The following is a 27,688-nucleotide window of genomic DNA, read 5'->3' on the forward strand; positions in this document are numbered from 1 at the left end:
CGTACGTATTCTTATTGTATTATATTATTATGACGTATTCTTATACATACATCTTAGATCAAATGATCTATGATGTATGTATGAATATGAAGCGTATAAAATACTTTATTAATATCAAGTTATATCAAATACCATGATTGATATATGGGAATAAACAACAGAAGGGTGGTTTACCCATATATATATTTGTCAGTAATTCGACGCCTACGAATCGGAAAACCGAAATTCGAACAAATTGATGCTTTCTCTTCTTACTCATATATCACAGATTTATAACTATCTATAATACACCCAGTAATAGATATAAAAGCTTACGGTATTATTACAAAAATGAATTTAAACATGGCTTAGACACGTGTTTTTTAGACAGTGACTTAACTATAAAAACGTCAGTGACCTAACAATAACGACGTCTGAAATGGAGTTTATCTTTTTCTCTTACAAAACAGTGTTTAGCTTGTGTTTAACTAAAACGTCGATAAGGACAACACTAGCCTAGCGAAACTCTCTAAGAAACAAGTGATACACTCGATTGTATGAAACGTGCAGTCATTGATAGATTGACAGATGACGGCTAAAATCTTGTAATAAACGGAGATAGCCGATATCCACTACGTTTTAAGCAACTGTTCGCTTTCAAACTTAGCCGGGTTATACTTCGTCGCCAATCGCCATACTGTAATTACTACTATTTCAGACTTATGACAAATCACTGCACGTTTCATACTAAACTTAATTTATATTTTTACTTAGGCAATCCCGCCTCTAATTACGTAGTATTTACCTCCTCTTTGCATAACATAAACTGAAGTGTACAGGAACAATTATAGGAACTGAACGCAAGTTTTGACAGCTGTCATCTACCTGTCATCATATAATCTAAATCTTCCATATGACTTACGTTAGACGCTCCTTAGATAAGCTTCGACTCGTATTTAAATGTAAGCAGTGTCTAATGATTGTTGAAAGCTAAACAACAGAATGACACAGTTTTCTATTAGAACATTTTTAAAACGAGTTTGTTCTCTTTTAAAAACAAACTTAAATCTTTTCTATTAGAGAAACAAAAAAATAATAATAGTAATCATAAAATAAACAGCTTCAATAATAATAATGAAAAAAAAACACAAAATATACCCTATTTATTTTGATAAAAAAAAATCTTTTAAAACTCCCATTAAATTCAATCTAGCTTAGTTTAGTTTCTGCTCTTTTTGTAATATTTGTAGACGGTCACTTTTAAGATCTATAAATAAAGGAACCGTGCTGTCAACAGGTCGACTTGCTAGGTACCTACTGATAATCAGTGTTGGAATTGGGGTGATCCTTATGTCAATTCCAAAAAATGCTGAGTGGGTGTCCTTATCATGACGCCGTATTTTCAAATTTGTTAATTTTACTATGTATATAATGTTTTGTGTTATCATGAATAAATGAATACTTTACTTTACATGTTTATTTTTTTTTTGTAATAACACAGCTGTTATAGTTCAATATAGAATTATCAGACGACTGATCATCAACCATCAGATGACTGAACACTATCAAGACAATGATTATAAAATAGAAATCAGGCATACATACCCAACTCGTTTGTCAAAGAAAGACAAATTAGTTATCCCCAAAATTAAAAACAACTATGGGAAAAGAGAAAAGCGCTGGATAGTGCCCACTGTAATAAATGAACTGCCACAGGATTTGCTAAAAGATGTTTCCTCTAAAAATTTCCTTTAAACAAATTCTCACAAAACATTATCTGTCACTGTGCCCATGAAATGAATTTAATATAAGTTTATTTAATATTTAATTTATATTCAAATTCAAATATTTTTATTCAAAATAGGATTTATAATCACTTATTGAACGTCAAAATCTACCACCCATTCAAAAGAGACTGCCTCAGACCTGAGAAGAATAGGCGCAAGAAACTCAGCGGGCCTTTTTTTTATATAAAATATGGATTACAATGTAATATAATAATAATAATAAAGCCTTTATTAATGATTTTCCATTTGATTTCTACATTTTAGTGTAAGTATGTTAGTACGGTTAGTCGACAAACATGATTATTTTATTATTAACTTTTATGTTAGTAAGTTATAATGCATGCACTATGTTAGTTTTCTTGATTATTTTCAAATGGATCCCAGTTGGATAAAGGCCTCCTCCATTCCTTTCCATTCCTTTCTATTTTTTCCTTTTTCGAGCCAATTAGTTCCGCCAGTGTCTCTTATCTCATCGGTCCACCTTTTATGTGGTCTGCCCACATTTCTCTTTCCTACAGGTCCCTTCCATGTTGTGGTCTGAATGGTCCATCTAGCGTCTGTTAGTCTGGAAATGTGTCCTATTATTATATAATTAAAGAGCCTGAGGGTGTTCGCCTTAATCCCAGTCCGTGGTGTCACTAAGAAAATCGTTTATGCTATAATAACCTTTCCCACACAAACGTTTTTAACAATTCTTTTAAATTTCATAACACATTTGTTTTGTACATTTTCTGGGATCATATTGTAGAAGCATATACATCGCCCAACAAAAGACTTACCAACTCGACCCAACCGAGTAGTAGGCATAACAAGTTTATGTTTGTTCCTCGTGTTAACATTATGAATGTCACAGTTTCTAGAAAATTCCTCAATGTGCTTATGAACATACAAAACATTATCAAAAATGTATTGAGAAGCAACAGTCAAAATGTTTATTTCTTTAAATTTTTCTCTTAATGATTCTTTAGGACCTAGGTTATAAATCGCGCGAATAGCCCTCTTCTGCAGCACAAAGATAGTATTAATATCGGCCGCACTGCCCCATAACAATATACCATAGGACATAATACTATGAAAATAACTAAAGTATACTAATCTCGCCGTATCTATGTCAGTTAACCGTCTGATTTTCTTAACCGCATATGCTGCAGAACTAAGCCTAATCGCCAAACCTTCAATATGGGGGCCCCACTGCAATTTGGAATCAAGAGTAATGCCATAATTTTAACTTTACTGCGCCGTGTTAATTTACAAATACGAAATAAGTTTAATGCGTACATTAGGTTTAATAGTAGTTTTAGGTTAATATTGTAAATTTGGTATTATTGTAAGTAGTATACTTAGTATTATATTTATTTTTGTTAGTTTTATCTTTGCACGAGAGCTGCTGCTGACAAAGTACTTACGTAATTTGGCAGACTGTACTCATGAAATTTGTAAAGGCTACTGCATTAAATGAATTAAAAAAAAAAGAATATTACGTTATTAGAATTATATTTAGTTAAATAGATAGACAGTTTATATCATACTGAGTTAACCTATAAATGAAAAATTTATAAAAAGATCTGTACCTTATTATAAACAAAGGTACGCAATGGGTGATGTTGTTGTTGGAAGTGATCTCTTCCAGACAACCAAAAAAACATACTGGCTACGTAATTTAATAACCTTATTGAAGTTAACATTACAAAATGTAAATTATCTGTTTTAATAATAATTTTACATACAAGTTAAAAAAGTAAATTAAAAAATAATCATTAATATTTATTTATATTATATTATATGAATACAACTACAAGTACGTAAATAAAACATAATGAAATAATTTATAAATAGAATAATTACATTTTAAAACTGTCAGTTACAAAAGATGCATTTGAATTAGTGATGGAAAGAATAACGTTTAATACTGCTAAGCTATTTCATATTTTTGCAGCAGTCACAGCAACTTATCATTAAATGAGGTATGTGAAATGAATATTATAGTTATTAATATTAATAAGTTATAATAATTTATATTGTGTGTAAAAAAAATATAACGGTAGACGCTAGGGGGTACAAATTTGATACGACAATACCTATTCTTAACACAAAAGCAATGAATTCGATAATCGTATAAAACTATCACACAAAGTTTATCATATACATAAAATCGGTTAAGCCATATCTAAAATATATTTTGGATAAAAGCACAACGTAATATTTTAATTAATAATTACAAAACCATTCATTACTTCTATTATAATTGATCTTTGTAGAGAATATAATACAAATAAATCTTACAGTATTGTTTTAATAATGTAGTTACAAATTAAGCGGACTATACACAAACGAGACACTTGGATGAATTATAAAAATATTCGATGTCGATAATTTTTGAAACCGAAACAAATAATTTTTTACCCTTAAACACCCCCCCTTTTCCACTTCCCGACCTTAGATCGCACGTAATTAATTTTTTCTATCATGTTTGTTATATTCTCTTCCTTTTCCATTGGGTCTCAACCTGCTATAATTTTTTTTACTTTTTTATCATTTTTAATGGCTTCAGCACTGGTCTATTGGAGGTCTGGACCGATATACTTTTCAGCCGAAAAATAGATGGGCCTGCCTACAAGCTGCGTTCGCTGATAATGCCCAATTACTGTTTACTGTGTCCAATAACTGTTTGAAGTGCCGGCATAACACAATATGTGGTTAATTTTTATTATGCGATACAGAAGTAAGCTTAAATTAATAAAATAGTATCACAATTATTACTTAGAGTCACTGACCTCTACTATATACCACTGGAGTGGCGGCTGTCAAAGTGCTTTTGTGCCTGTTTGATATTCGCCATTTTGGCGCAGTTGGTCATGTAACGAGAGTCTGCGGTAGTAAAACTAGTGATGACAACCTCAGCAAACATCGATAGATGGTGGTAATCTATTTACAAAAAAAAAAGTGTACTTTATTACGTTGATTCTTGAAGTATAAATAACACGAAAAACGAACGAAATTAATTCAAAATGCAAAAATACTTCAGATTAATGTACGATCCTTCGCAGCCATTTGTGTAATACGTCAAAATTAGTTCCCTGGATGCTCGCAAGTGGCGTTTCAAATAGGCACAAAAAATTGTCAATTATATGGAACAGCCTGTCCAGTGGTATTATACAGGTCAGGGCTTATAGTATATGCCAGTTTTGTAGCATAAGTTAAATTATGCAATTTGGACGGTTCTTCTGATAAGGGTTATGTTACAAATTAATGTAAATGAGGCGATATCTAAACTACACACAAAAGGCTACTAATATGGTATCACAACGAACTAACGCCTTATTAGAAAGACTTTTCCCGGTATTCCAAACAAACCTGCCTGCAAACCTGGAAAATTTTCATGGTGTTATCTTCGATAATGACGAATTGTCATACTCAACTTCCACCCACTGTTCTCTATCTCTGTAGTAAGTTTCATCAAAATCGGTTGAGTGGTTTAGGCGTGAAAGCGTAACAAACAAATTTACATTCACATTAATAATATAAGTAGGGATTGTCAATTGTCATGGTAGGACAGTATGGTTATAGATAAATCTACAGCCAGCCAGTCCTCGATGGTCGCTTGATGCTGCGTATATCATCCTCCAGTTTTAGTGAACGCAGAGTAACTGGTGGAGGTACCAGATGTTCAGTGCTGGCTGCTGTCGTGGAGTCTACTGGAGAACCAGTCTGTTAAAGAAAATAAGAACGAATCAAAAAATTATTATTCGACAACACTTCGTTCAAAGCCTCGCCTAGTATCGGAATACTAGGTCTCGAAATCTCGAGCGATTGCCAATTTCGTGGTCATCTGGAGGGCAAAGCCATATTGGCTTCAAAAAAACTGGGCGTCATTAATAGAGCACGGCAATACTTCAAGCCGGCCCACATACTAGCGCTCTACAAAGCGCAGGTCCGGCCACACATGGAGTATTGCTGTCATCTCTGGTCTGGCGCACCCCAGTACTACAAAGCTGTGGAATGAGCTTCCTTGTGCGGTGTTTCCGGGACGATACGACATGGGTACCTACAAAAAAAGCGCGTACACCTTCCTTAAAGGCCGGCAACGCTCTTGTGATTCCTCTGGTGTTGCAAGAGAATGTGGGTGGCGGTGATCACTTAACATCAGGTGACCCGTACGCTCGTTTATCCTCCTATTCCATAAAAAAAAAACAATGTCTACCAGAGCAAAGGACTTAAACTCTTAGCAAAACTGAAGCGTATCTCAAATCCAATAAATCAAAATCGCTTTATTCATGTAGGTCACGGAAATGACACTTATGAATAACAAAATATATCATTTCATTTATATGTAAACTTCGTAAAGGGTTGAGCTAACTCATTGCCACTCAAAATCTAGAGCTTTACTTTACCTGCGGAATATGTTTAGGTGACGGAGTTCTAGGTTGAGGTGACACCTTCAGATGTCCACGTTTGGGCGATCGTCCACGCGTGCATATCGGAGTGCATGGCGTTACTTCCATTGTCGGCGGTGGTTGCATCTGAAGCGAAAACAATATTTGAAGGCTAATTAAATTAATCTTTAAATATTGGGCGATATATGTGCTTCTAAAATATGATCCCATAAAATGTACAAAATAAATGTGTTACGAAATTTAAAAGGATTGTTAAAAAACGTTTGTGTGGGAAAGGTATTATAGCATAAACGATTTTTTAAATCATACGACAGACTGGGAAGCTTCAACACCCTCAGGCTCTTTAATTATAAATATTTATTGTATACTACGTTGTAATCCATATTTTTATTTAAAAAAAGGCCCATTGAGTTTCTTGCGCATGGTCTTCTAAGGTCTGAGGCAGTATATTTTGAATGGGTGGTAGTTTTTGACGTTCAATAAGTGATTTTGAATACTATTTTGAATACCAATAATACTGAATAATACTTCAATATTGAATGTGAATTCATGGACGAGTAAAAAAGACAAAAAAAAATAATAACGGGACATAATTTGTGTTATCTGGTATCCCCCGTAACAACACACACACTAGCTTAAAGCTGCTTCACTTGAAGACTTGCTTCACTTCTGGGAGAGTTTCTTGCGCCGCTTCTTCTCTCTCAGAGCGTTTTGTTTCCGAAGCGGTATTAGTATCTAGTAGCTATTAGAAATGACATCAAAAAGAATTCTAAAGGAATCAATTTTGAGAAAATTAATGCCTTATATGCAAAGGCATTAAAGGCATAAAAGGCATTTATTTATGTACATTTACATAAAAAGTTATGCCTTGTTAATATCACGCCGCGGTGTCCTCCTTTTTTACTCGTCCGTGTTTGAAATTACATTTTTAGTTGGGAATCTCTAATTTGCGACGCATTATCTATACAATTATATAAGTCTGCCTCTGTCTGTAGTTACCAAAGACTTAGTCTGAGATCTATGGAGCGGACTTAGACTTTGCTCAGACTTTACATTCGTAAACCTTATTGAAGTGTGATAAAACGCGAATTTACTTTTGCATTGGGCTGTCTTAGCTTAAGCTCAGCATGATTTCAGATGTAATTTTTTTTTTAAGAAAATAAGGGACGAGACAAGCAGGACGTAGAGCTGATAGTAATTAATACGCCCTGCCCATTACAATGCAGGATTCTTGACAAAACACAAAAAATCTGAGCGGCACCACAATTGCGCTTGCCACCTTGAGACATAATATGTTAACTGTCATTTACCCAGTAATTTCACTAGCTACGGCGCTCTTCAGACCGAAACATAGAAATGTTTACACATTACTGCTTCACTGCAGAAATAGGCGCCGTTGTGGTGTACCCATAATCTAGCAGGCATCGTGTGAAAAGGAGCCTTCCACTGGTGAAATGATTAAAAAAAGGTAATCAAAGTTTACGCTAAGCTTAAACTCAGCTAAGTCTTACATAAGTGAAGTCTGAGTAAAGTCTAACCCCCTTATTCATAATGGTCCGCTAACTTTAACCAGCCGCTTAGGAGTGTTTTTTCTCATTCTGACTTATGTCAATAGAAGAAGACAGAGTGAGAATTAGCAATGCTTTAAGTTAGCAGACTATTATGAATAAGGGGGTAAGTACGCTGTATAGATCTCAGCCTTAGAACACGTGTAGTATATACTAGTGTATAGACGATCTGACAGACCGGATAATTCGTGACTTATTTTGATTTGTTAGTTTGTGGGTTAGCGTGTGGTTCTATTCTATTTATATTGTGGCTATTGTGAAAAGGCCACCACAATTTAGCTATTGTCCACGGACTAGTAAAAAAATAAGCCGGTAAACGTGTAAATATATGTAGCCCCAGGCACACACTTACACTAATACAAGCCGATCGGCCGCCATTATGAGATTTGCCATCGTCTGTGACAGATCAGTTTGTGTCGCAATAAAATATTTTAAAAATGCCGTCGTGAGTTGTGAAAAAGTATAAAAACAATATTATAAAAGTATTTGTGGATATATGATTATTTAAGGGAGAAAAAATTGTGTATCTGGTATACCCCGTAACCGCACACACACTAGCATAAAGGTGCTTCACTTGATAATATCACGGCGCGGAGTCCTACTTTTTTACTAGTCCGTGCTATTGTCATGTAGGCTACCTTGCAATGAATAACAGTACGGCGCGGTGTTTAAGAGCATTCCAGTTACAAAAGCATAAAGGCATTTATTTTCTCAAATTCTGATTCCTTTAGAATACTTTTTGATGTCATTTCTTATATACTAGATACTACTAGCTACTGCTTCGGAAACAAATGGCGCTCTGAGAGAGAAAAAGCGGCGCAGGAAACTCGCCCAGCATTATTTTTTTGCGCTCTTATTAATAAAATATACAATTTTGTACCGTCATTGCTATTGCTATAAAATAATCATAATCTAGTCTCAGGCTGTACGATCACTTAGATAATGAGCTGTCGAGTAGTAGGATTTACGACGGAGCCATTTTTTAATAAAACATTTAAATTTTTAATAGGTTTTTTTTTTATGAAACTGGATTCATGTGTACATTTATATACATGCTGTCAATAAAATGAGATAATAAAAAAAGACATTCAATTAGGACTATATATTAACTGACTTCTTTCGTTCAACTTAAAACAACATCTATGCAATCATGCTCTTACTACAAACCTAGATTTTTTCCATAGTTTGAGATTTATTTGCTATGATTACGATAAATAGTAGATACAGTTATTATAATTTACGAGTGGGAGGCTCTGCACAGGATGCCCACAACGGCGCCTTTTTCTGCCGTGAAGCGTGTAATGTGTAAACATTACTGTGTTTCGGTCTGAAGGGCGCCGTAACTAGTGAAATTACTGGCCAAATGAGACTTAACATGTCTCAAGGTGACTAGCGCAATTGTTGTACCGCTCAGAATTTTGGATTTTTCAAGAATCCTGAGTGGCACTACATTGTAATGGGCAGGGCGTATCAATTTCCATCAGCTGAACGTCATGCTCGTCTCGTCCCTTTTTTCATAAAAAAAAAATCTTAAAATCTCTAGTTTATTGCAGTCATACTAACCTTACTCTTGGTATAAGGTGGAGGGGGTAGGTAACCCACTGGTTTCATGTCAGGCGCCACGGGTCTGGCCACAACAATTTCATCCGATGACTTATCACTGTCCTGTCAAATGTTATTAACTTTTAGTACAATTCAACAACAGTATATTATGATAAAAGTGAGCTAAGTTGATATACACAGTGTAGATTGCAGTCCGAGCCGTAGGGGAGCGTGTAAATTAACCGAGTGTCTAGTGAACAAGTTGCTTACGAGTTTCATGCGCCCTTTTTAACACACTTACGAGGAAAAATAAACGTATTGTATTGCTTTGCATAAATCGTTCAAACAAAATATGAAATTTAGGGAATGGCGCGTTTTTTTGCGCTCGACACCTGAGACATGAGATGTTAAGTCTCATTTGCCCAGTAATTTCACTAACTACGCCGCCCTTCAGACCGAAACACAGTATTGTTTACACATGACTGCTTCACGCCATAAACAGGCGAAATTATAATTTTAGTGATTGATACATGTATATTTTATAACAAATTAATGTGAATTATAAAAAAAATTGATACTAAGAAATGATTTTTCGTCTTAATTAGGGACACATTTATTTATTCCAAAAATGTTAATAGATTTTCAGCAGCATAAAACCTCTTTGGTGTTACAAATAAAACTGTATTTACCGGTTAGTACAAAGTGCTAATAAACAAAAACTTATGAGTTTGTAAGCGATCTTAATGATACCACATCTTAGGAATAAAACAACCACCCACTTGATATTTTATCTATATATATATATAAATGAATTGCTGTTCGTTAGTCTCGCTAAAACTCGAGAACGGCTGGACCGATTTGGCTAATTTTTTTTCAACAACAACTGAAACAATTTCATTACGACAGCAGGGTGCATATTTTACGAAGTAATTTTTGATGTTATAATATATTATTGACAAATTCATATAAAAACATTATTTTATATATTATATACAGAACAACGTCCCGACCCGACAGGTCAGTTAGTTAGTATTTAAAGGTCTACTGAGTGTCTTGCGCCCGTTCTTTTGAGCTCTTTTGTCTTCTCTCACCTGAGACACATAATTTCACGGTCGCGTGATCCTTTGCGCCGCAGGGTACCTTTGTTTATGTTTGCGTTATTGGCTTGTCACCGAGGAAGAGTATGACAACAACCCTCCAGGAATAAACCCTCTAAAAAATTAGTTGCTACAAAACCCGCTTCAAATACTAAACAAGAAATTTACATATGTACTTACAATATGAGATCACTTAAAAATTTTACAGCTAGAATATGCCCTTGAAAGGGTCAAATGAGACGTGATAGGACTGTCCGAAGTGAAGAGAAATGGATTAAAAATTGAAGAACTAAATTGGTGCATATTTTACCACTATGGAAAGACCGAGACTATGGAGAGACACAGAGGTGTGGACTTCTTAGTAAAAAAAGAACACAAATGAAATATAATTGGTTTCTATGGAATATTGGAAAGAGTCACAGTTTTGAACATAAAATTTGAAGGTACCCAATAATCTGGAGGAGGCCTTCACCCGCACGGGGGTTCCTATGGAATCAAATCAAATAAACATTACCTTAACTAATAAATACTAACAAAAATTACTTTATTTCATTATAATTACTAATCCACTAAACAAAATGTTACTTAGTTCATAGGAGCAAATAAAAAGGCTTTTATTTTTATTTTATTTTATTGCTTGTTTTGAGAAAAACACTCAATGGATCGTTATCGGGTCTTTTTTAAAAGGTTGACAGACGACTCAGTTCGATTATTGGTAACTAATAATGTTAGTTAAAAGGATAAAAAATACAAGAGGCACAAAAAATGGCCGCCTTTATGACTTGTAATAAATGTGTTAATATGTTATACATTACAAGCTCTATATTCTTCTAAAATGTTAGTTTATGCCAATTCACCTTGACTTCAAAGTCAAGAACACTGAGAAAGTTATATTTTAAAATTAGAGTTTTGTTCGACGTCACCTTGCAGCAGCCCCACAGGCAATGGCCGAAGATGGTTCGCAAACTAGGTAGCCTCGCTGATTTGCCAATGTAGCGGCAGGCAAATAAAATAGTTTTATGAATAAAAATATATAAATTTGAATAAATCATCTCAACGATAAAGCTTCTCAATAAAAAGGCATTTATTTTCTTAAAATTGAAGAATTCTTTTTGATGTCATTTATATAGATACTACTACCGCTTCGGAAACAAATGGCGCTCTGAGAGAGAAGAAGGATAGTTTATCAATAGTTTCTCATACCTGTGATTTCCCAGAAGAAAGCGGTGGTTTCTTCGTGGCAACCTTTGGTACGTCTGTGGCATCAATCACTCGATTTGGCATTGGACTGAGATTTCGCCGTGGTCTATTCGGTGAAGCGCTTCGTGATCGAGGCTGAAGATCAAAAAGTGTTTTTTTATCTTTCTGATGTTAGTTTATACGCTCAGAATGCCGGCTAGATTATGGGTACCACAGCAGTAATGTGTAAGCATTATTATGTTTCGGACGGAAGGGCGTCGTAGCTAGTGAAATTACTGGGCAAGTGAGACTTAACATCTTATGTCTCAAGGAGACAAGCGCAATTGTAGTGCCGCTCAAAAATTTTGGAATTTTGAAGAATCCGGAGCGGCACTATATTGAGCTGAACGTCCTGCTCGTCTCGTCTCTTATTGTCTTAAAAAAAAGTTATGTATCTTGCGTCAGATTACTTGGACATTGCTGCTTACAACATTTATAAATAAATGTACTAAAATTCATTTGAAGTAAATATTGTTATTATATATTACTTAATTTTAAATTTAACAAACTAGGACACATTTTAATTTTACTAACATTATCTAGCTATTTGTACACTTAGATATATTTTGAATTTTTTTAGTAGTTCATGTATTAGTGCGCGATTCTTCGGTTTCCAAATAAATGTAATAATTACAAACACTCAGTGAAAATTTGTGAAATAAATTTGAATCATCCAAACACATAAGTCTTTATCAGACTGGCTTATTGCAAAAAACAGCTAGTTACGCCAGGTACTTTTGATTGGAGATTTTAGAAGTGTATGGAAAGATTTAACGTCACTCTTACGTCACAAAGATGGTCTCTGTGTCTCCATATTATAATCGTGCGAGGATTTTAAGAATAATTTGTCAAAATACAAAGCAGTTAATTCATATATAATATCTAGTTTGGAAATGTTAAAAAAAAGCATGTGCATAAAAAGTATACTTTATATATCGAGAAAAATAATTATTATTATTATTTTTGGTTTATTATTCAAACAAAACAAATCTTATAACTATATTTACATTACTACGATTACATAAAATTAAAACTATCATTACGTGGAAGCATACCAAGAATACTGGCAGCATTACCGTGTTGGATAGCAATGCTGATCCGTTGACCGAAATAGCTGCCAGCGCTTGGGTTTCCAGTAGCCTTATCGAGGCGCGAAGATAGTATTTTGAACATTCACCGCGCCTCTGGGCCCCACGGGCCAAGTGTCTCGACACCAAACGGCACAAAGATGTATTTTTTTTGGTGTTATAATACTTTAAATTATACAAAAAGCAGTGCTGCTTAAGATGATTAATCACAAAGCTAGAGCTGTTAGCAGACACATAACAAAAAAAGGATGAAAAAAATTAATATTAATGAAGATCGTTGAAAATGTATAAATATTTATATACCTTAGGAATAGGTCGATGCAATTTCGTTGTATCATCTAGATATGAACTGGGTGACAGAAGCACCCTAGTGTCATCTGAAACAAAAAATGATTTATCGGGTACAAGTGTTTGCAGGTTACTGTATCTGTAGTGTACTGATATCTAGTCTTAACAGAGTATGTGTTAACTATCATTGTCACTGTCACGACATCGACAGTGACATTAACCGTGTGACGTTGAGTGCTATATAAGGAATGCACAGTACAGCGGAAGGCCAGTTCTAATCGGCTATTGGTTGCGTGTGGACGTGTCCGGGTGTAGTGCTACATAGTAAAGATTAGTTGTGTCACTCGTGAGCAAACGAGGAACATTACAGTACCAGAACACGAATCTCAAAATTTTTTCTCTGTTTATTCCACGTAGAGTAACATCGCCCTAACTGACACGTAGACTTATTAGCCTTAACGTATAATGGTAGGCACCTTAACGGGTCACACATCACAAAACCTTTTCACAATCGGCGTAACGGACAGTCCTACTACAGAGGCTAGTCTAGGCGAGAACATATCGGTCACTCGCGTACTCCTGGAATGTTCGGGGATGGCCAACCAACGGGCAAAAAACCTTAACTTATACGTTTTCACTCAACAGTCAAATGCTACTAAGAAGTCAATACTTCTTATGCTCGCCGAACACTATATTATGTGAGTATAGAATGCGACTGATCCGTAAAGCTGGGCTATGTAAAGGCATAAAAGACATTTATTTTCTCATAATTGATTCCTTTAGAATACTTTTTGATGTCATTTCTAATAACTACTAGACACTACTACCGCTTCGGAAACAAATGGCGCTCTGAGAGAGAAGAAGCGGCCCAAGAAACTCTCCCAGCATTCTTTTTTTTGCGCTCTTTTCAATAAAAATATACAATATTGTACAGTCATTTCTATCGCTATAAGGAAATCATAATCTAGTCCCAGGCTGTCCGATCATTTAGATATTCAGCAGTGGAGTAATAGGATTTACGACAGAGCCATTTTTTTATAAAACATTTAAATTTATTTATAGATAATGCCTGAACAGTGTCTGGGACTTTATTATAGAAGTGTATACATTTACTCTTAAAGCTATTATGTATCTTATGAAGCCTACTAGAATTAGTTACAAGCAATCTCTTATTTCTAGTGTTATAATAATGAAAATCACTATTAAAACCAAAAGGTGACGATTTTTGTGAACGTATATAAATTTTCATAAATGTACGGACAATGAACAGTCATAATATTTATTTCTTTAAATTTTTCTTTGAGAGACTGTCTATAACCAAGCTGATATATAGCACGAACAGCTCTCTTTTGCAGAGCAAACACTACATCAATGTTAGCAGCATAACCCCATAATAAAATACCGTACGTCATGATGCTGTGAAAATAACTGAAGTACACTAATCTTAAAGCTCTTTCGTAAACACACAAAGACATGATGCTTAATGATGATACTCTCTTATTGAAATAAAGTGCCAAAAAGGATTTCCATCACTTCGCTTCAATGTTTGTCTCCTTCATAGTTTCTCCATCATGTGGCTTTCATGGCAATTTCTTCCACGTACATCTACCTAAAAGGTCGGTCACCCTTGTGTTACAAGAGATTGTAGGGGGCGCTGATCACTAATCATCAGGTAACTCCTACGCTCGTCTTTAAGTAAATCAATAAATTCTTAATTGCCATATAGAACATTTAATAAATGAAATGCATAATTAGGCGGTGAAATAAAAGGCAAAAGGTAAGAAATGGAGAAGGCTAAGGTACACCTGGCGTGGGATCATGGATTCATGTTTTCATGCAGCGCTGTTTTTCAGCCATTCCCTCTTCCCTAAGGTGTTGAGTGGGAGTGGATGTATAATGGCTGCCCAATTGGTCCCAAAAGTGAGAGGCTCCTTTGCAAAGGAAGCCGGCTAGATTATGGGTATCACAACGGCGCCTATTTGTGCCGTAAAGCAGTAATGTGTAAACATTACTGAGTTTCAGTCTGAAGGGCGCCGTAGCTAGTGAAATTACTGGGCAAATGAGACTTAATAACTTATGTCTCAAGGTGACGAGCGCAATTGTAGTGCAGCTCAGAATTTTTGGGTTTTTCAAGAATCCTGTGTGGCACTGCATTTTAATGGGTAGGGCGTATTAATTAACATCAGCTGAATGCCCTGCTCGTCTCGTCCCTTATTTTCATAAAATAAAAAATAATTACCTAGTTATGGTATCTTTTTAATCTAATATTAATTTTAATGTAGGTAGTATTAAAAAAAGTATTTTTATTACCCTTGCAGCTGTTTGTGTGTACATAAGTGTGTGTGTGTGTGGGTGTGTGTGTGGGTGTGTGTGTGTGTGTGTGGGTGTGTGTGTGTGTTTGTGTGCTATTTTTTCTTATATAATATAAAAAGTTTAATACCTGGTCTTAAATGTGTGGGTGTTCTCAAGTCAACATGGGCACCGACATCACTAGAGATGTCCCTGATGAGGGCCAGCAAGTTATGGCCGGGAGACTTTGGCATATCCACTGGAGTCACACTTCGGGATATCTCTGCGAATTAGCATGTGACGACAGTTACTCACCCTGGTTTTTATGCTTGAACTCAAACAAATTTTAAATCAAACAGGCTACAGCACTTTTAAAATTTTTATCTACACCCTAAATTAAATCCTCTATTAAAGGCACATAAGTGAATTTGCCAGAAACTGTCATAACCATAATGTTAACACCAGGAACAGACATAAACTGATGATGCCTACTACTCGGCTAAGTAGCTCGGATAATTAATAGATTAAAATCTTGTATGCAACTGTTGCTAATTAGGTATTAAAACCTACATTCGTGTTTTAATACCCCTTATTACACAACAGATGCATAGATATCTATAATATTACATTTACATGTTTATTTATGAACAAAAATGTTTATTTGAAACGTATCAACATCATCATCAGCTGTAAGTCGTCTACTGCTGGACAAAGGCGTCCCCCGAAGATATCTACGACGATCGGTCCTGCGCTGCCCTCATCTAATGTATTCCAACGATCTTGTCCAGGTCGTCGGCCCTCCTTTGGAGGGGCCTACCAACACTGCGTTTTTGCGGCCTGCATTCTTACACTGCTTGCCTGAGCTCATAACGCGGGCCTTGCCAGGGCGGCAAGCACAGGGTGCACAACAAAACGAGGTGCTTACACAATAAAATGGAACGTTATTTATGTCGTTTCAAATATACATTTGATTTCGCGAAAGAGCTAGGAAAAGTAGTAGTCCCATAATGAGGGAGACCTTTAAATAGTTAATACGTAGTAATACAATTTTTTGATTTTATTTAAACATAACTCTAGCAAGAATTTAACAAGCAGCTAATAAGGTTTTTCAATAAGATCGATTGGGCAGATTTTCAAGTGTCAAGTGACAAATGAAAAGAAATAGAGTGTGCGGCGAATAGTGAAAGAAATCAGAGATCTTTTCAAATTTTTATATTTTTTATTCAATATTGGATTTAAAATGACTTACTGGTCGTCAAAAAATATCACCTTCGATTTCGAAAATATATTGTTTAGGCCAAATATGCCTAAAGGGTTTTTGTAAACAGTAAAACAGTCACCGAATAAATGAATTAATGAATTAAATTATTAATAAATTAAATATTGTGGGTGCACAAAGAGTAGTTCTAATTCCTTATTTTTCCTACCTGCTCCTACCCTCTCCCTCCCACTTACGGAGAAGCGCAAACGGAGCTGATCGTTGCGTTCCGCGAGGAGTAATTAGTATTCAACTTGTCAATGCCGTGATAATTCATTAATTCGTCTCCTTACGTGTAATCTCGTGATCAAGTGACTTGTGATCCCTAGTTATATTATTATTGAATTCGGGATGAAAGAGTGGCCACTCAAAGAAAATGCCTATAAACTAAAGAGGGAAATTCGCGACCCGGCACATGGTGGAAGAATCGCTACTGCTTTGGTAAGTTCTCCTCTCTTCTTCGACATGAAAAATACTGCTGATATATGGATATAGTCTTTAATAATTGTATTAATAGTGGCGTGTTCCCTGACGTTCTGAAACATAGTAAAATTACACCAATATTTAAGTCGGGATGCTCTTCTGACCCGAATAACTATCGTCCTGTGTTGGTTTTGCCGACACTTAGTAAAATTTTTGAAAAAATAATTTGAAGTCAAATGCTTACTTACTTTAACTCTCATAAGTTACTTCATTTGAAACAATTTGGCTTTACTAGGCGACGTTCAACAACGGATGCAGGTGTTGGGCTAATCAAGAATATTTTTGATGCCTGGGAGAAATCGCAGAATGCACTTGGCATCTTCTGTGATTTATCTAGGGCTTTTGATTGTGTTCAACATTCAACGCTGGTCAGGAAGCTATACCACTATGGCATAAAAGGAACTGCGCTCGATCTTCTGACTTCATATCTAAACAATAGAATTCAGAGGGTCGACGTGAATGGCAGGAGATCTCCTGGGACTCCTATCAGTACCACAAGGGTCGTACTTGGACCGTTCCTCTTCCTTATCTATATAAATAATCTTCCTAATCTTATAGAGAAAAAACATAAGGTAGTATTGTTTGCGAACGACACTTCAGTGATTTTCAAAGTGAAAAGAAACCAAGCTATGTATGACGAAGTGAACGATATTCTATCTGACATCGTGTACTGGTTTAGCGCTAATAACCAGGAAAATTCAAAGAAATTAACATCATGACTGTTGCTTCTCAATATATTCTTGATAATGTAATGTATGTTCATAGGCACAAAAGTGAATTTGCCAGAAACTGTCATAACCATAATGTTAACACCAGGAACAGACATAAACTTATGATGCCTACTACTTTTACAACAAGATCCCAGAAAATGTTTAAAACAAAAGTATTACGGTATTAAAAGAATTGTTAAAAAACGTTTGTGTCGTAAAGGTTACTATAACATAAATGACTTTCTTAATGATATCACAGATTGGGAGTGGAGTGACCGCCCTCAGGCTATTAAATAATAAGTTTAATTGTGCTATATTACTTTGTAAACATATTTATTCGGTAAAAAAACCAAAAGCCCGCTGAGTTTGTTGCGCCCATTCTTCTCAGGTCTGAGGCATTCATTTTGGAATAGGTGGTATTTTTTGAATTTCACATCCTATTTTTATAAAAATATTTGAATTTTAATTTACTTACACCGGCTTCCTAATTCAAATTTTCATCTAGAACCAGCGCATACATACATATACACTTCTGACTTGAGAAGAACGGCCGCAAAAGAGTCCGCGAGCTTCTTCTTTTTTAATAAAATTTCTTACATAAGCATTAATTATTAAATAGCCTGAGGGCGGTTGCTCCACTCATTAAGCAAGTCATTTACTTAATAGTCCTTTAGCACATAAACGTTTTTTAACAATTCTTGTAAAAGCATCTACACTGCCCAACAAAAGAACTCAGTCGGCCCGGTAGTAGGCATAACAAGCTTACGTTTGTTCCTGCTGTTAACATTACTACTATCACAGTTTCAAGTAAATTTGCTAATGGGCATATAAACTTACATAACATTATCAAAAATATTAAATTGTTATGCAACAATTTAAATGTTTATATATCTTTAATTTGCCTTTAAAATTATATAAATATATTTTTTTTATTTTTTATGTTATGTTAGTTAAGGAAATAAGAGGACTTTATTATTATTATTGCTCACAATAAAGGTTAACTGTCAACCGACCTGTATAGCCGAGTGGTTAGCGATCCTACCTACTAAGCTAGAGGTCCTGGGTTCGAATCCCGGTAGGTGCAAACATTTAAATGATGAATACGGATGTTTGTTTCCGAGTCATGGAAGTTTAAATGTATTTATATATGTTTAAGTAAGTATATTGTATTAAATATATCGTTGTCTTGCAACGCATAACACAGGCTATATGCTTAATTTGGGGCAAGATAATTTGTGTAAAAAGTGTGTCAATATTATTAATATTATATATTATGAATTAAAACCTCGATTTTTATCGACGTTTTCACAGTTATCACAATCTATCTAGCGAGGTATAAATGATCTAAGGCTGCACTACCCTATTTTCGCTGTTGTTCAATGTATTTCGACAAGACCAAAGTAAAAACTCCGCTGGATGAAATCACATGCAAATGCTGGTATATTTACATATATTCAAACAAAACAAATCTTATAATAAAATTAAAACTATCACTATAGGCAAGCGTAATACTGGCAGCATATCCACGTCGGATAACTAGGCTGATTCGTTGACTGAAATAGCTGCCAGCGCTTGGGTTTCCAGTAACCCTATTGAGGCGAGAAGATTCTCCGCGCCTATTATATATGAAGTATAATATATGATATATGAAGTATTATAACAAAATACCTGGTAACGGAGATCTCATAACCAGGCGTTTCGCTTGTTCCATCGCCTGCTGCAGCTTCTGTTGGCTCTTGAATGATTCACGACTTCGGCATCTACCGATTTGACATCTGCAAGCAGTATTTAGAAATTAGGCATAACAAACTAATCGATAGGTGACCTCAGGCTATTTTTTATGAAAAAATAGAAGCCCGCTATGTTTGTTGCGCCCTTTCTTCTCAGGTCTGAGGCATACTTTTTTGAATAGGTGGTAGTTTTTGACCTTCAATAATTAATATCATATCCTGTTTTGAATAATAATATTTGAATTTGAATTTCCTCTTAATAATGCATCGACGTTCACGAGAAACCTCGCTCAAACACTCTTCCAACATAACAGCAATCACACGAGTTTTGTCGGCCATTTTGTAAATTTATGTTCTTAAATTAAATATACCCACGTTGTCATGATTCGTCTTGACAGAGCCAAGGAATATAATTCCAAAGTTTGGATGCAAGTGGAAAAAAGGTCTTCGAAATTTGATAAAATTGTAAGTTTGCAATATATGCTGTGATAGCGAAATTCGTTTGTAGGAATTAGGTCAAATGGTTCTACGGAATACTCCCCATGTTAACTTTCCTAAATCGGCAGTGCCCCAGAGCACTAGATTTTTCAGATACACCATAACCGAGTGAACCCTACGGCACCCTACTCCCTCACCAAGTTTTGACCCTTATTTCGTTTATACGATGGTTTATTTTGCATGGTCTTATAGCTTGTTTCAATGGCTTTCAGATACATTTACTCAATTCATCAAAATAATAAGCAAACTATTGCTACACGTAAAAAAACGCGTCGATCTGAAGCATACCGCGCGATCAAAGTTTCCCGTGGCGGAAAGGTTTATAATTCAGTTTAAGCAGATTAAACTTACGACATTCCTGTTGCTGCAAGAGTTAGTTTCCACTTATCATTGCTGCTAGCTGCTGCAGCCATCTTGGCGATTCTCCTGAAGCGGGACAGTGCATCCTCATGCACTGGTCTTCCATCTTCATTCATAACTGACACTGGAGCCACTTGGAAGTCTTTCATCAACCGACGCTCCCAAATCTTGACGCGTTTGGCAAGAACCGCTACAAAAAGAAATTGAAAATTTTGTAAGACAAAATAACTCCCTGTAATATTAGTATGATTGCATTGGTTGTAACACAATCTTGTGTTACAAGTTAATCTCTAAAATGATTTATTTCTAGATAGAAAGATTAAAGATTAGACTTTAAAGTTCTGTAGTTCTTCCTATGTATTCGTCCGGAGAAATAGAGGTGTATAGCAAACCTGTGGGAGGCTCTTTTGCCCAGGATGCCGGCTAGGTTATGGGTACCACCACAGCGCCTATTTCTGCCGTGAAGCAGCTATGCGTAAGCATTATTATGTTTTGGTCAGAAGGGTGCCCTAGCTAGTGAAATTACTGAGCAAACGAGTCTTAACATCTTATGCATAACTGTTCGAGGCGCAGGCATACATTGTTCGCGAGTCCGACTATCGGACTGTGGCTCGCCCCAACTCACCTATACCGAGGCCTCTTGCCTCTCTCTGCTCTCAACGCTCTTCTCGAAGCCAACCCTGCTTGTGATTTATTTGCGGATGGATGGCAGATGATTTTAACAGAGTGCTTGCATTTTTGTGAGAGGAATGGATGAACGGTATTTGGATGGTAATTAATTGTTAGTTATTTACAGTAAACTTTGTATTTATTAACTATTATTTGTGTAATATGTTTAGTTTGTAATTAATTCTTACTTTAATATTGTAATTGGCTTGCCCCGTTTTATTAAAGTATAAATAAATAAATAAATATAAATAAATAAATAAATGTCTCAAGGACACGAGCGCAATTGTAGTGCCGCTAAGAATTATTGGATTTTTCAAGAATCCTGAGCGGCACTGCATTGTAATGGGCCGGGCTTAGCAATTATCATCATCTGAACGGCCTGCTCGTCTCGTCCCTTACTGTCATAAAAAAAATCAATACGCATAAATAAAGTTTCATTTTTTTTTGTCAGTCTATCTTGAAAGTTGAGCTTGAATTTGATGAAGTGGAAGAAACTCAATGCCACTCTTTTTTTAAATCAGTGTTTACGTCTTCAATTTCTGAATTCAACAAATTATTTTAAATACAATCCTTATAAAGTGGATAGCTGACCCGACAGACGTTATTATTATTACATATTTTACTTATTATGTTCTTCTGTACATAAGTAACAGTACAATAAGTATAAAAATAATAAAACTAATAATAATATACTACTTAATAACTGGATAAAGGGTCAGTTACAGAAAGCAGCTGTTTTGGGAACGGCACGTATCGTGCGGAAGTTCCTCAGTCTGTCGCCCTAACCACCGGCGGAATTGTCGTGAACAAACGCCGGCGGGACTCTATTTTTTATATTTATATTTTTAATATTGTTTTTTATAAATATGTTATATATATAAATGTAGAAAATAAGATTAAATTGTAATAAAGATAATAATAATAATAACTACATTTTTGAATTTGTCAATATTATTTCATAACATCAAGAAATATTTCGTAAAACATGCTCCCTGTTGTTAATTGTTATAATGAAATTGTTTCACAGCGGAACAGTCAAACCGTGCGTCAAAAATTCTCTCATGGAAAATATGTCCACACAAAACAAATATTGGATATTAAAATAATTATGGGTCCCAAATCGAAATAAAAACTATCCAATCTCTCAAGTTGGACTAAACTGCACTCCATGAAGTAATCTCAATTAAAATCCGTTCATTAGTTTAAGAGTTCATAATGGAAACGAACATCAAAACACTCAATGACTGAAAAACTGAGAATGAACGTCATTGAGGACACTGGATTTATATATAAGACTAGTGGACCCGACAGACGTTGTCCTGTACACACGTCTTAAATTTGAAAAATCGGTCCAGCCGTTAGGAGGAGTTCACTAACATACGCATGAGCAGGACAATTATATAACATGGACGGAATTGAGAATCTAAACCAATCTCAAATTCACTGAAACAAACAAAAAATCATCAAAATCGGTCCAGCCGTTTAGGATGTAGTTTAATTGTGAATCTAAACCATTCTCGAATCCACCTGAAGACACACACCAATCTCAAATTCACTGGAACACACAAAAATATCATCAAAATCGGTCCAGCCGTTTAGGAGGTAGTTCAATTGTGAATCTAAACCATCCTCGAATCCACCTGAAGACACACAGAAAGTTTCATCAAAATCGGTCCAGTCGTCTAAGAGGAGTTCAGTGACATACACACGCACACAAGAAATATATATATTAAGATGTAGCAAAATATTCAAAATTTTCAAGTTACTCACTAACTCATAAAAATATGTTTTTACGTAGAAGAAAAACGTGCTGTTAAAACTATCCAAACGCCTCTTTTATAATCATTTAATAATTTTGTTTAATTTTTAATAACATTTCTTTCGACTGAGTGGAAGAAATGCTGACATGGTTTCGACGCGTGGAGCGAATGAGTGAAGAAAGAATGACTTATCAAATATAAAAGGCAAGTACGTGTGGGCAAGTCGGTCCAGGGAGACCTTGTAAAACATTCTTCGACCAAATTGAGGACGATTTGAAATAAGGAAAGGTCCGAAGCACCCGGAACCGGCGAGCATGTTTGAAAAGAGTATTGAAAGTAGAGGAAACTAGAATGTAGAGAAAATGTAGAGGAGGTGAGGTTTGTAAGGATAGAAGCAAGTGTTCTGTTATCTGTGACTACCCCGACGGGAAACAGGCGTGAGTGTATGTATTTTTGTTTGTTAAATTTCTATAGTACAAATGCACTGCTATTACTACTGCAGTCTATACTACTATTGCAGTCTAAATAGATGTGGCACATATACAATAGTGATACCACAGACTGGTAATGAAGCGAACACCCTCAGGCTCATTAATTATAAATGTTTATTGTACGATATTACATTGTGATTGTGCCCGTCCTTCTCAGGAGGTAGCCTATTTTGAATTGGTGGTAGTTTTGACGTTGAATAAGTGATTTTGAATCCTATTTTGAATAAAAATATTTGAATTTGAATTTCCCCAGGCTAACACTACATTTACAATCAGTTCTACACATAATAATTGCTTGAAGGTACAACAGCTGCCTGGTCTCATAAATATTAAAACTTACTCTTTTCTTTCCTATCCGTGAAGGAAACATCCATGCCATTCCTTCCCAACACATCGAGCAGCTCATACCGGAGAGCTGACACATCACCCTTCAGCTCGTTGATATCATCCTCCGTCACTGGTTCATCATCTAGCTTCCTGTGCATTGCCGATACGTATCTCCACACAAGGGCACGCATCACCGCTGTATAGCGGACATCATGAACACTTGATTTTTCATCCTGTTAAGACAAGATTATAGATTGTAGAAACTTTATTGGTATAACATTTATAAAAAGATTTAGGAAAACGGTTGACCCTTTAGGCCAACCCTGCAAATTCTATACCTAAACGCTTCAAATTGTACTTATGACCTTTTGAGCCGGTCCGAATCGGTTCGAATTGTATTCAAAATCTAAGTTTGATCAAGCCCTTTCGAATGGCGCCAACCGCGATGAAATCGGTCGAGCCATTCAAAAGTTAAAATAGGTTTCATTCATATATATACACACACATACGTACAGACGTCCGAACACTACCGCGGGTATGGTCAGGCTTCCTAGGACCTTAAAATGTCGTGATTTGATGAAAACACCATTTTCGAAAAACGGGGTAAAACCAATAACTTCCCGATTTTTTGAACATTTTCAACCGGGAAGTTAAAGATTAAAATATGTTAACAAGGTAACTAATTAATATGATATTAGTTTTTTTATTGGAAACAGCGATATCTCAATTGGTATAGGTGCCGTTTAATAAGTTACGAGTAGCTAGAGTTAAGGGTTCCTTCTTGGTAATTATATTACAATCAAATACCAGGACTCACTGAGTACAAATTCAAGAAATATATTAACGCTTATTATAGTAAAGTATATTATTACAAAGTAAATACTGGACGGAAGTGAGAGGGGGTAGACAAGCTAAAGAGGCCCTACTCCAAATAGACTTCAGGCAAGCTACTAAAACTCCCACGCCAAAGATTACGTAAATTAACCCATGTTATAACGGGTCACGGCCCTTTTAACAAACATCTGTTTAGTATAGGTGTCACCGACAGCCCGCTGTGCAGAGCCTGCATGGAGGCAGAAGAGACGGCCGCACACATCATTCTGGAGTGTAGGAGTGTGGCTACTTACCGGGCCAAACACCTGGGGTCACCGAGGACTCTCCCCGAGGTCATGGGTGACATCAGAGGTTTGATTAACTACCTTGAGGAGCTGGGATGGCAAGATTAGCCGCCCACCTCACCACGCAAAATAGGCGCGCCATAGTCGTCGAGTTGCGGATAGTAGCCCATGATAACCTATAACCTATTTTAAAGCTTCTTTAACAAAGAAGGCTAATTATAGTATAGTAGATTATATAAACGATAATGTTGCATAGTTCTTGACTGGTTATGCACAGGCATCTAAAATATTAAATAGCCTTAGTTGTTATATTATGATCAGTTCTTCTCCCCATGTCAAAGCCCCTCTCCGAACTGGTGTAGCTTCATGACGTGTTGTTGCAATATGTTATGTCATTGTCACTCCCTATGGTAAATAAATATGTCTCTATTTTTATTGTTAAACCATATTCTTCAACTGTAATTGGATCCTGTAGGTTAAACCACTACTGCAGAGTTACGGACTACGGGTTATTGGAAGTTTAGCATAGCGGTCAAAGTGTTCCCGGACGTGATTTGCAGAGACGGGAATCAAATCACGGATAAGTCTTAAGCGATATATTTTATATAACCGATATATTGTTAGGACCTTTGACTTAGATCTATTTATTTATTATATTAGGGTTAACATCAGCATAATACAAAACAGTCACTTGTTAATAAAATACAAAAATATAGACAGTTATAGTCTACCATGGATTACCTAAAAGAAAGATCAGCTGAGTTTAAAATAATAAAGAACAAAAATTAAATTTGAATAACAAAAGATCAGAGATATTTTTTTTATATATAAGAAGGGGCAAACGGGCAAGAGGCTCACGGGGATGGGGAGAGGTGAGGCAACCGCCCATGGACATCCGCAAAAACAGGTGGCAAGAAATGCGTTGTCGGCCTTTATGTTATGTTAAATAAATGTTATTTAAAAGTACACCGTGCCTGCATTAGTTGCATAATGAAATATTTATGTATATAAATTGGTAAAATCATAGATCATACTGATAGATGTGATACTTATTGCAGACGTCCATAGGCTGTGATTTTGATCACTTGCTCCTTTCACCCTCCAATACATAAAAAACAAACCTTAACATTCCCTTTCTTGCTCTTTTCCCCCCTTCCGAACAGCTTCATCATTCGTTTTGGGGTTGGGAGTATGTTGAAGGGCGGTGGCAACGTAGGGCTGTCCTCGAAGTAACTCAACCAAAGTCGAGTCCGGGCAAATTTCCACTCCACATCTGAATGCTCCTGACGACCAAAAATATACAAAGTCAAAGTCAAGTCAAAGTCAAAAAATCTTTATTCACTGTAAAACTTTATAAGTTATTTAGTGCAAGTCAGGATGAAGTACAAAAGTTACAATAGCATTCAAATGAGTATAACAATATTCATTAACAAAATTTAGAACATTAATTCCAACTATCTTTATCATTCAAATAATCTTTCACATTATAATAGGCCTTAGATGTTTATTTATTTTTTACGACACATTAAAAATTTTTAATAGGTAATATTTTAATTTCATTTGGGAGTTTATTATAAAATATAACACAAACCACTTTAAAAGATTTAGCAAGTTTACGGAGCCTAGTAGATGGAATTGCTGAAAAAATTATTTTCATATTCTTCAATTAGAACGTGTGTGATCATTATACGTGAATTTTTACAGTGAGTTTTGGAAAAAATAATGTTAACAGTTTGTTATGATTAAGTGATATTTCTCACTTCTGGGATTTAATATACAAATTTAATTTGTACCAAAATTCATGGACGATGCGGGACTCGAACCCCCACCTCTGGGGTTCGGTCCGAGCACCCTTACCAAACAATTACAAAATTTAATTTGTGTAAATTTTTTAATTCTTAAGATTTGAAAGAGCGACATCTCAAGTCAATTTCAAATATTGCAGGTTATAGGAAAAGTAGATGAAATACAAGATTTATCAACGATACGTCACTCGAACGGTTGGCTCAGCTGAAAGAGCGCTCGCACGGAACGCGAGAAGTTGCGGGTTCGACTCCCGCATCGTTCATAAATTTTGTTTTCAAATTTTAATTGTGTAATTAATCCCAGGAGTGAGTAGTGAGTAAAATTGTTCAAATTAAATTGGTAAAAATAATATTATTTACAATCCCGATATTTCCTTATATCTCCAGAGCAACTTAGCAATCAATGTAAAATATATTCAGTGTTAATTACTTCCAACAACATTCATACATACATACATACATATAATCACGTCTCTTTCCCGTAGGGGTAGGCAGAGATCACTTCTTTCCACTTGCTACGATCCTTACATACTTGTTTCGCTTCGTCCACTTTCATTATTCCTTTGAAAGGAATAATGAAAGTGGACGTATAACGTATATGCTCTCCGGTTTAGGGTACTCTTGACCTAGCCTTTTTCAAGACGTCCCTAATTTGATCTTGAAACGTCCGCCTAGGTCTACCCCTTCCAACACTTTCATTCACACGGGCCTCATACACTTTCTTCGTCAATCGTTCTTCATTCATTCTCTCGACATGTCCAAACCATCTCAGCATACCTTTCTCAATTTTAGTCACAACAACTTCTTTCAGACCACAACGTTTCCTTATCTCACTATTTCTTATCCTGTCACTCAGTTTAACTCCTATCATACTTCTCAACGCTCTCATCTCAACTGCATTTATTCTGCTTTCATGTTTCTTCTGCAATACCCAACTTTCACTTCCGTACATGAGTGTTGGAACCAACATCCCCTCATGCACAGCCAAACGAGCCTTATTAGACACCTTCTGCCTGTTCATAAAGGAGTGCAAAGCTTAAAACAATAAACTTTAAAACTAAACAAACTTCCAACAATATCTAAATTTTATGAGATAATTTAAGCGTAATTCCGCTAAGCAAAATGCCCTTAATGCCCGACCGTCATTTATAAATAAACACTATTTAAATAAATTAAAACTTCATTTTATATACGCACTTCACTTACAT

At 35.6% G+C, this 27,688-nt stretch overlaps 1 protein-coding gene across 1 annotated transcript; it reads right to left on the reverse strand.

Annotated features, from left to right (window-relative positions):
- Positions 1 to 4,235: 4,235 nt before the first annotated feature.
- LOC126978145 (transient-receptor-potential-like protein) lies at positions 4,236 to 27,688 on the reverse strand. The gene is made up of 11 exons (XM_050826891.1): positions 27,678 to 27,688; positions 25,797 to 25,958; positions 23,571 to 23,790; positions 20,302 to 20,500; positions 19,391 to 19,497; positions 15,423 to 15,554; positions 12,998 to 13,071; positions 11,571 to 11,702; positions 9,292 to 9,393; positions 6,158 to 6,286; positions 4,236 to 5,474 (listed from the first exon to the last, which is right to left on the reverse strand). Exons 2-11 carry the CDS (start codon positions 25,845 to 25,847, stop codon positions 5,340 to 5,342), a joined length of 1,281 nt encoding a protein of 426 aa, XP_050682848.1. The 5' UTR covers positions 25,848 to 25,958; positions 27,678 to 27,688; the 3' UTR covers positions 4,236 to 5,339.

The sequence above is a fragment of the Leptidea sinapis genome, chromosome 47 (assembly GCF_905404315.1).
Source record: "Leptidea sinapis chromosome 47, ilLepSina1.1, whole genome shotgun sequence".
Taxonomy (NCBI): domain Eukaryota; kingdom Metazoa; phylum Arthropoda; class Insecta; order Lepidoptera; family Pieridae; genus Leptidea; species Leptidea sinapis.

Bases quoted from the DNA above. Each gene is read 5' to 3' on its own strand.
- LOC126978145 (XM_050826891.1), bottom strand. From the start codon at position 25,847: ATGATGAAGCTGTTCGGAAGGGGGGAAAAGAGCAAGAAAGGGAATGTT. The intron at 23,791-25,796 runs GTTTGTTTTTTA...TTGTCTTAACAG, and splicing joins GCAAGAAAGGGAATGTTAAG to GATGAAAAATCAAGTGTTCA. The intron at 11,703-12,997 runs GTATATAAATAT...TTTGATCTTCAG, and splicing joins TGCATCGACCTATTCCTAAG to CCTCGATCACGAAGCGCTTC.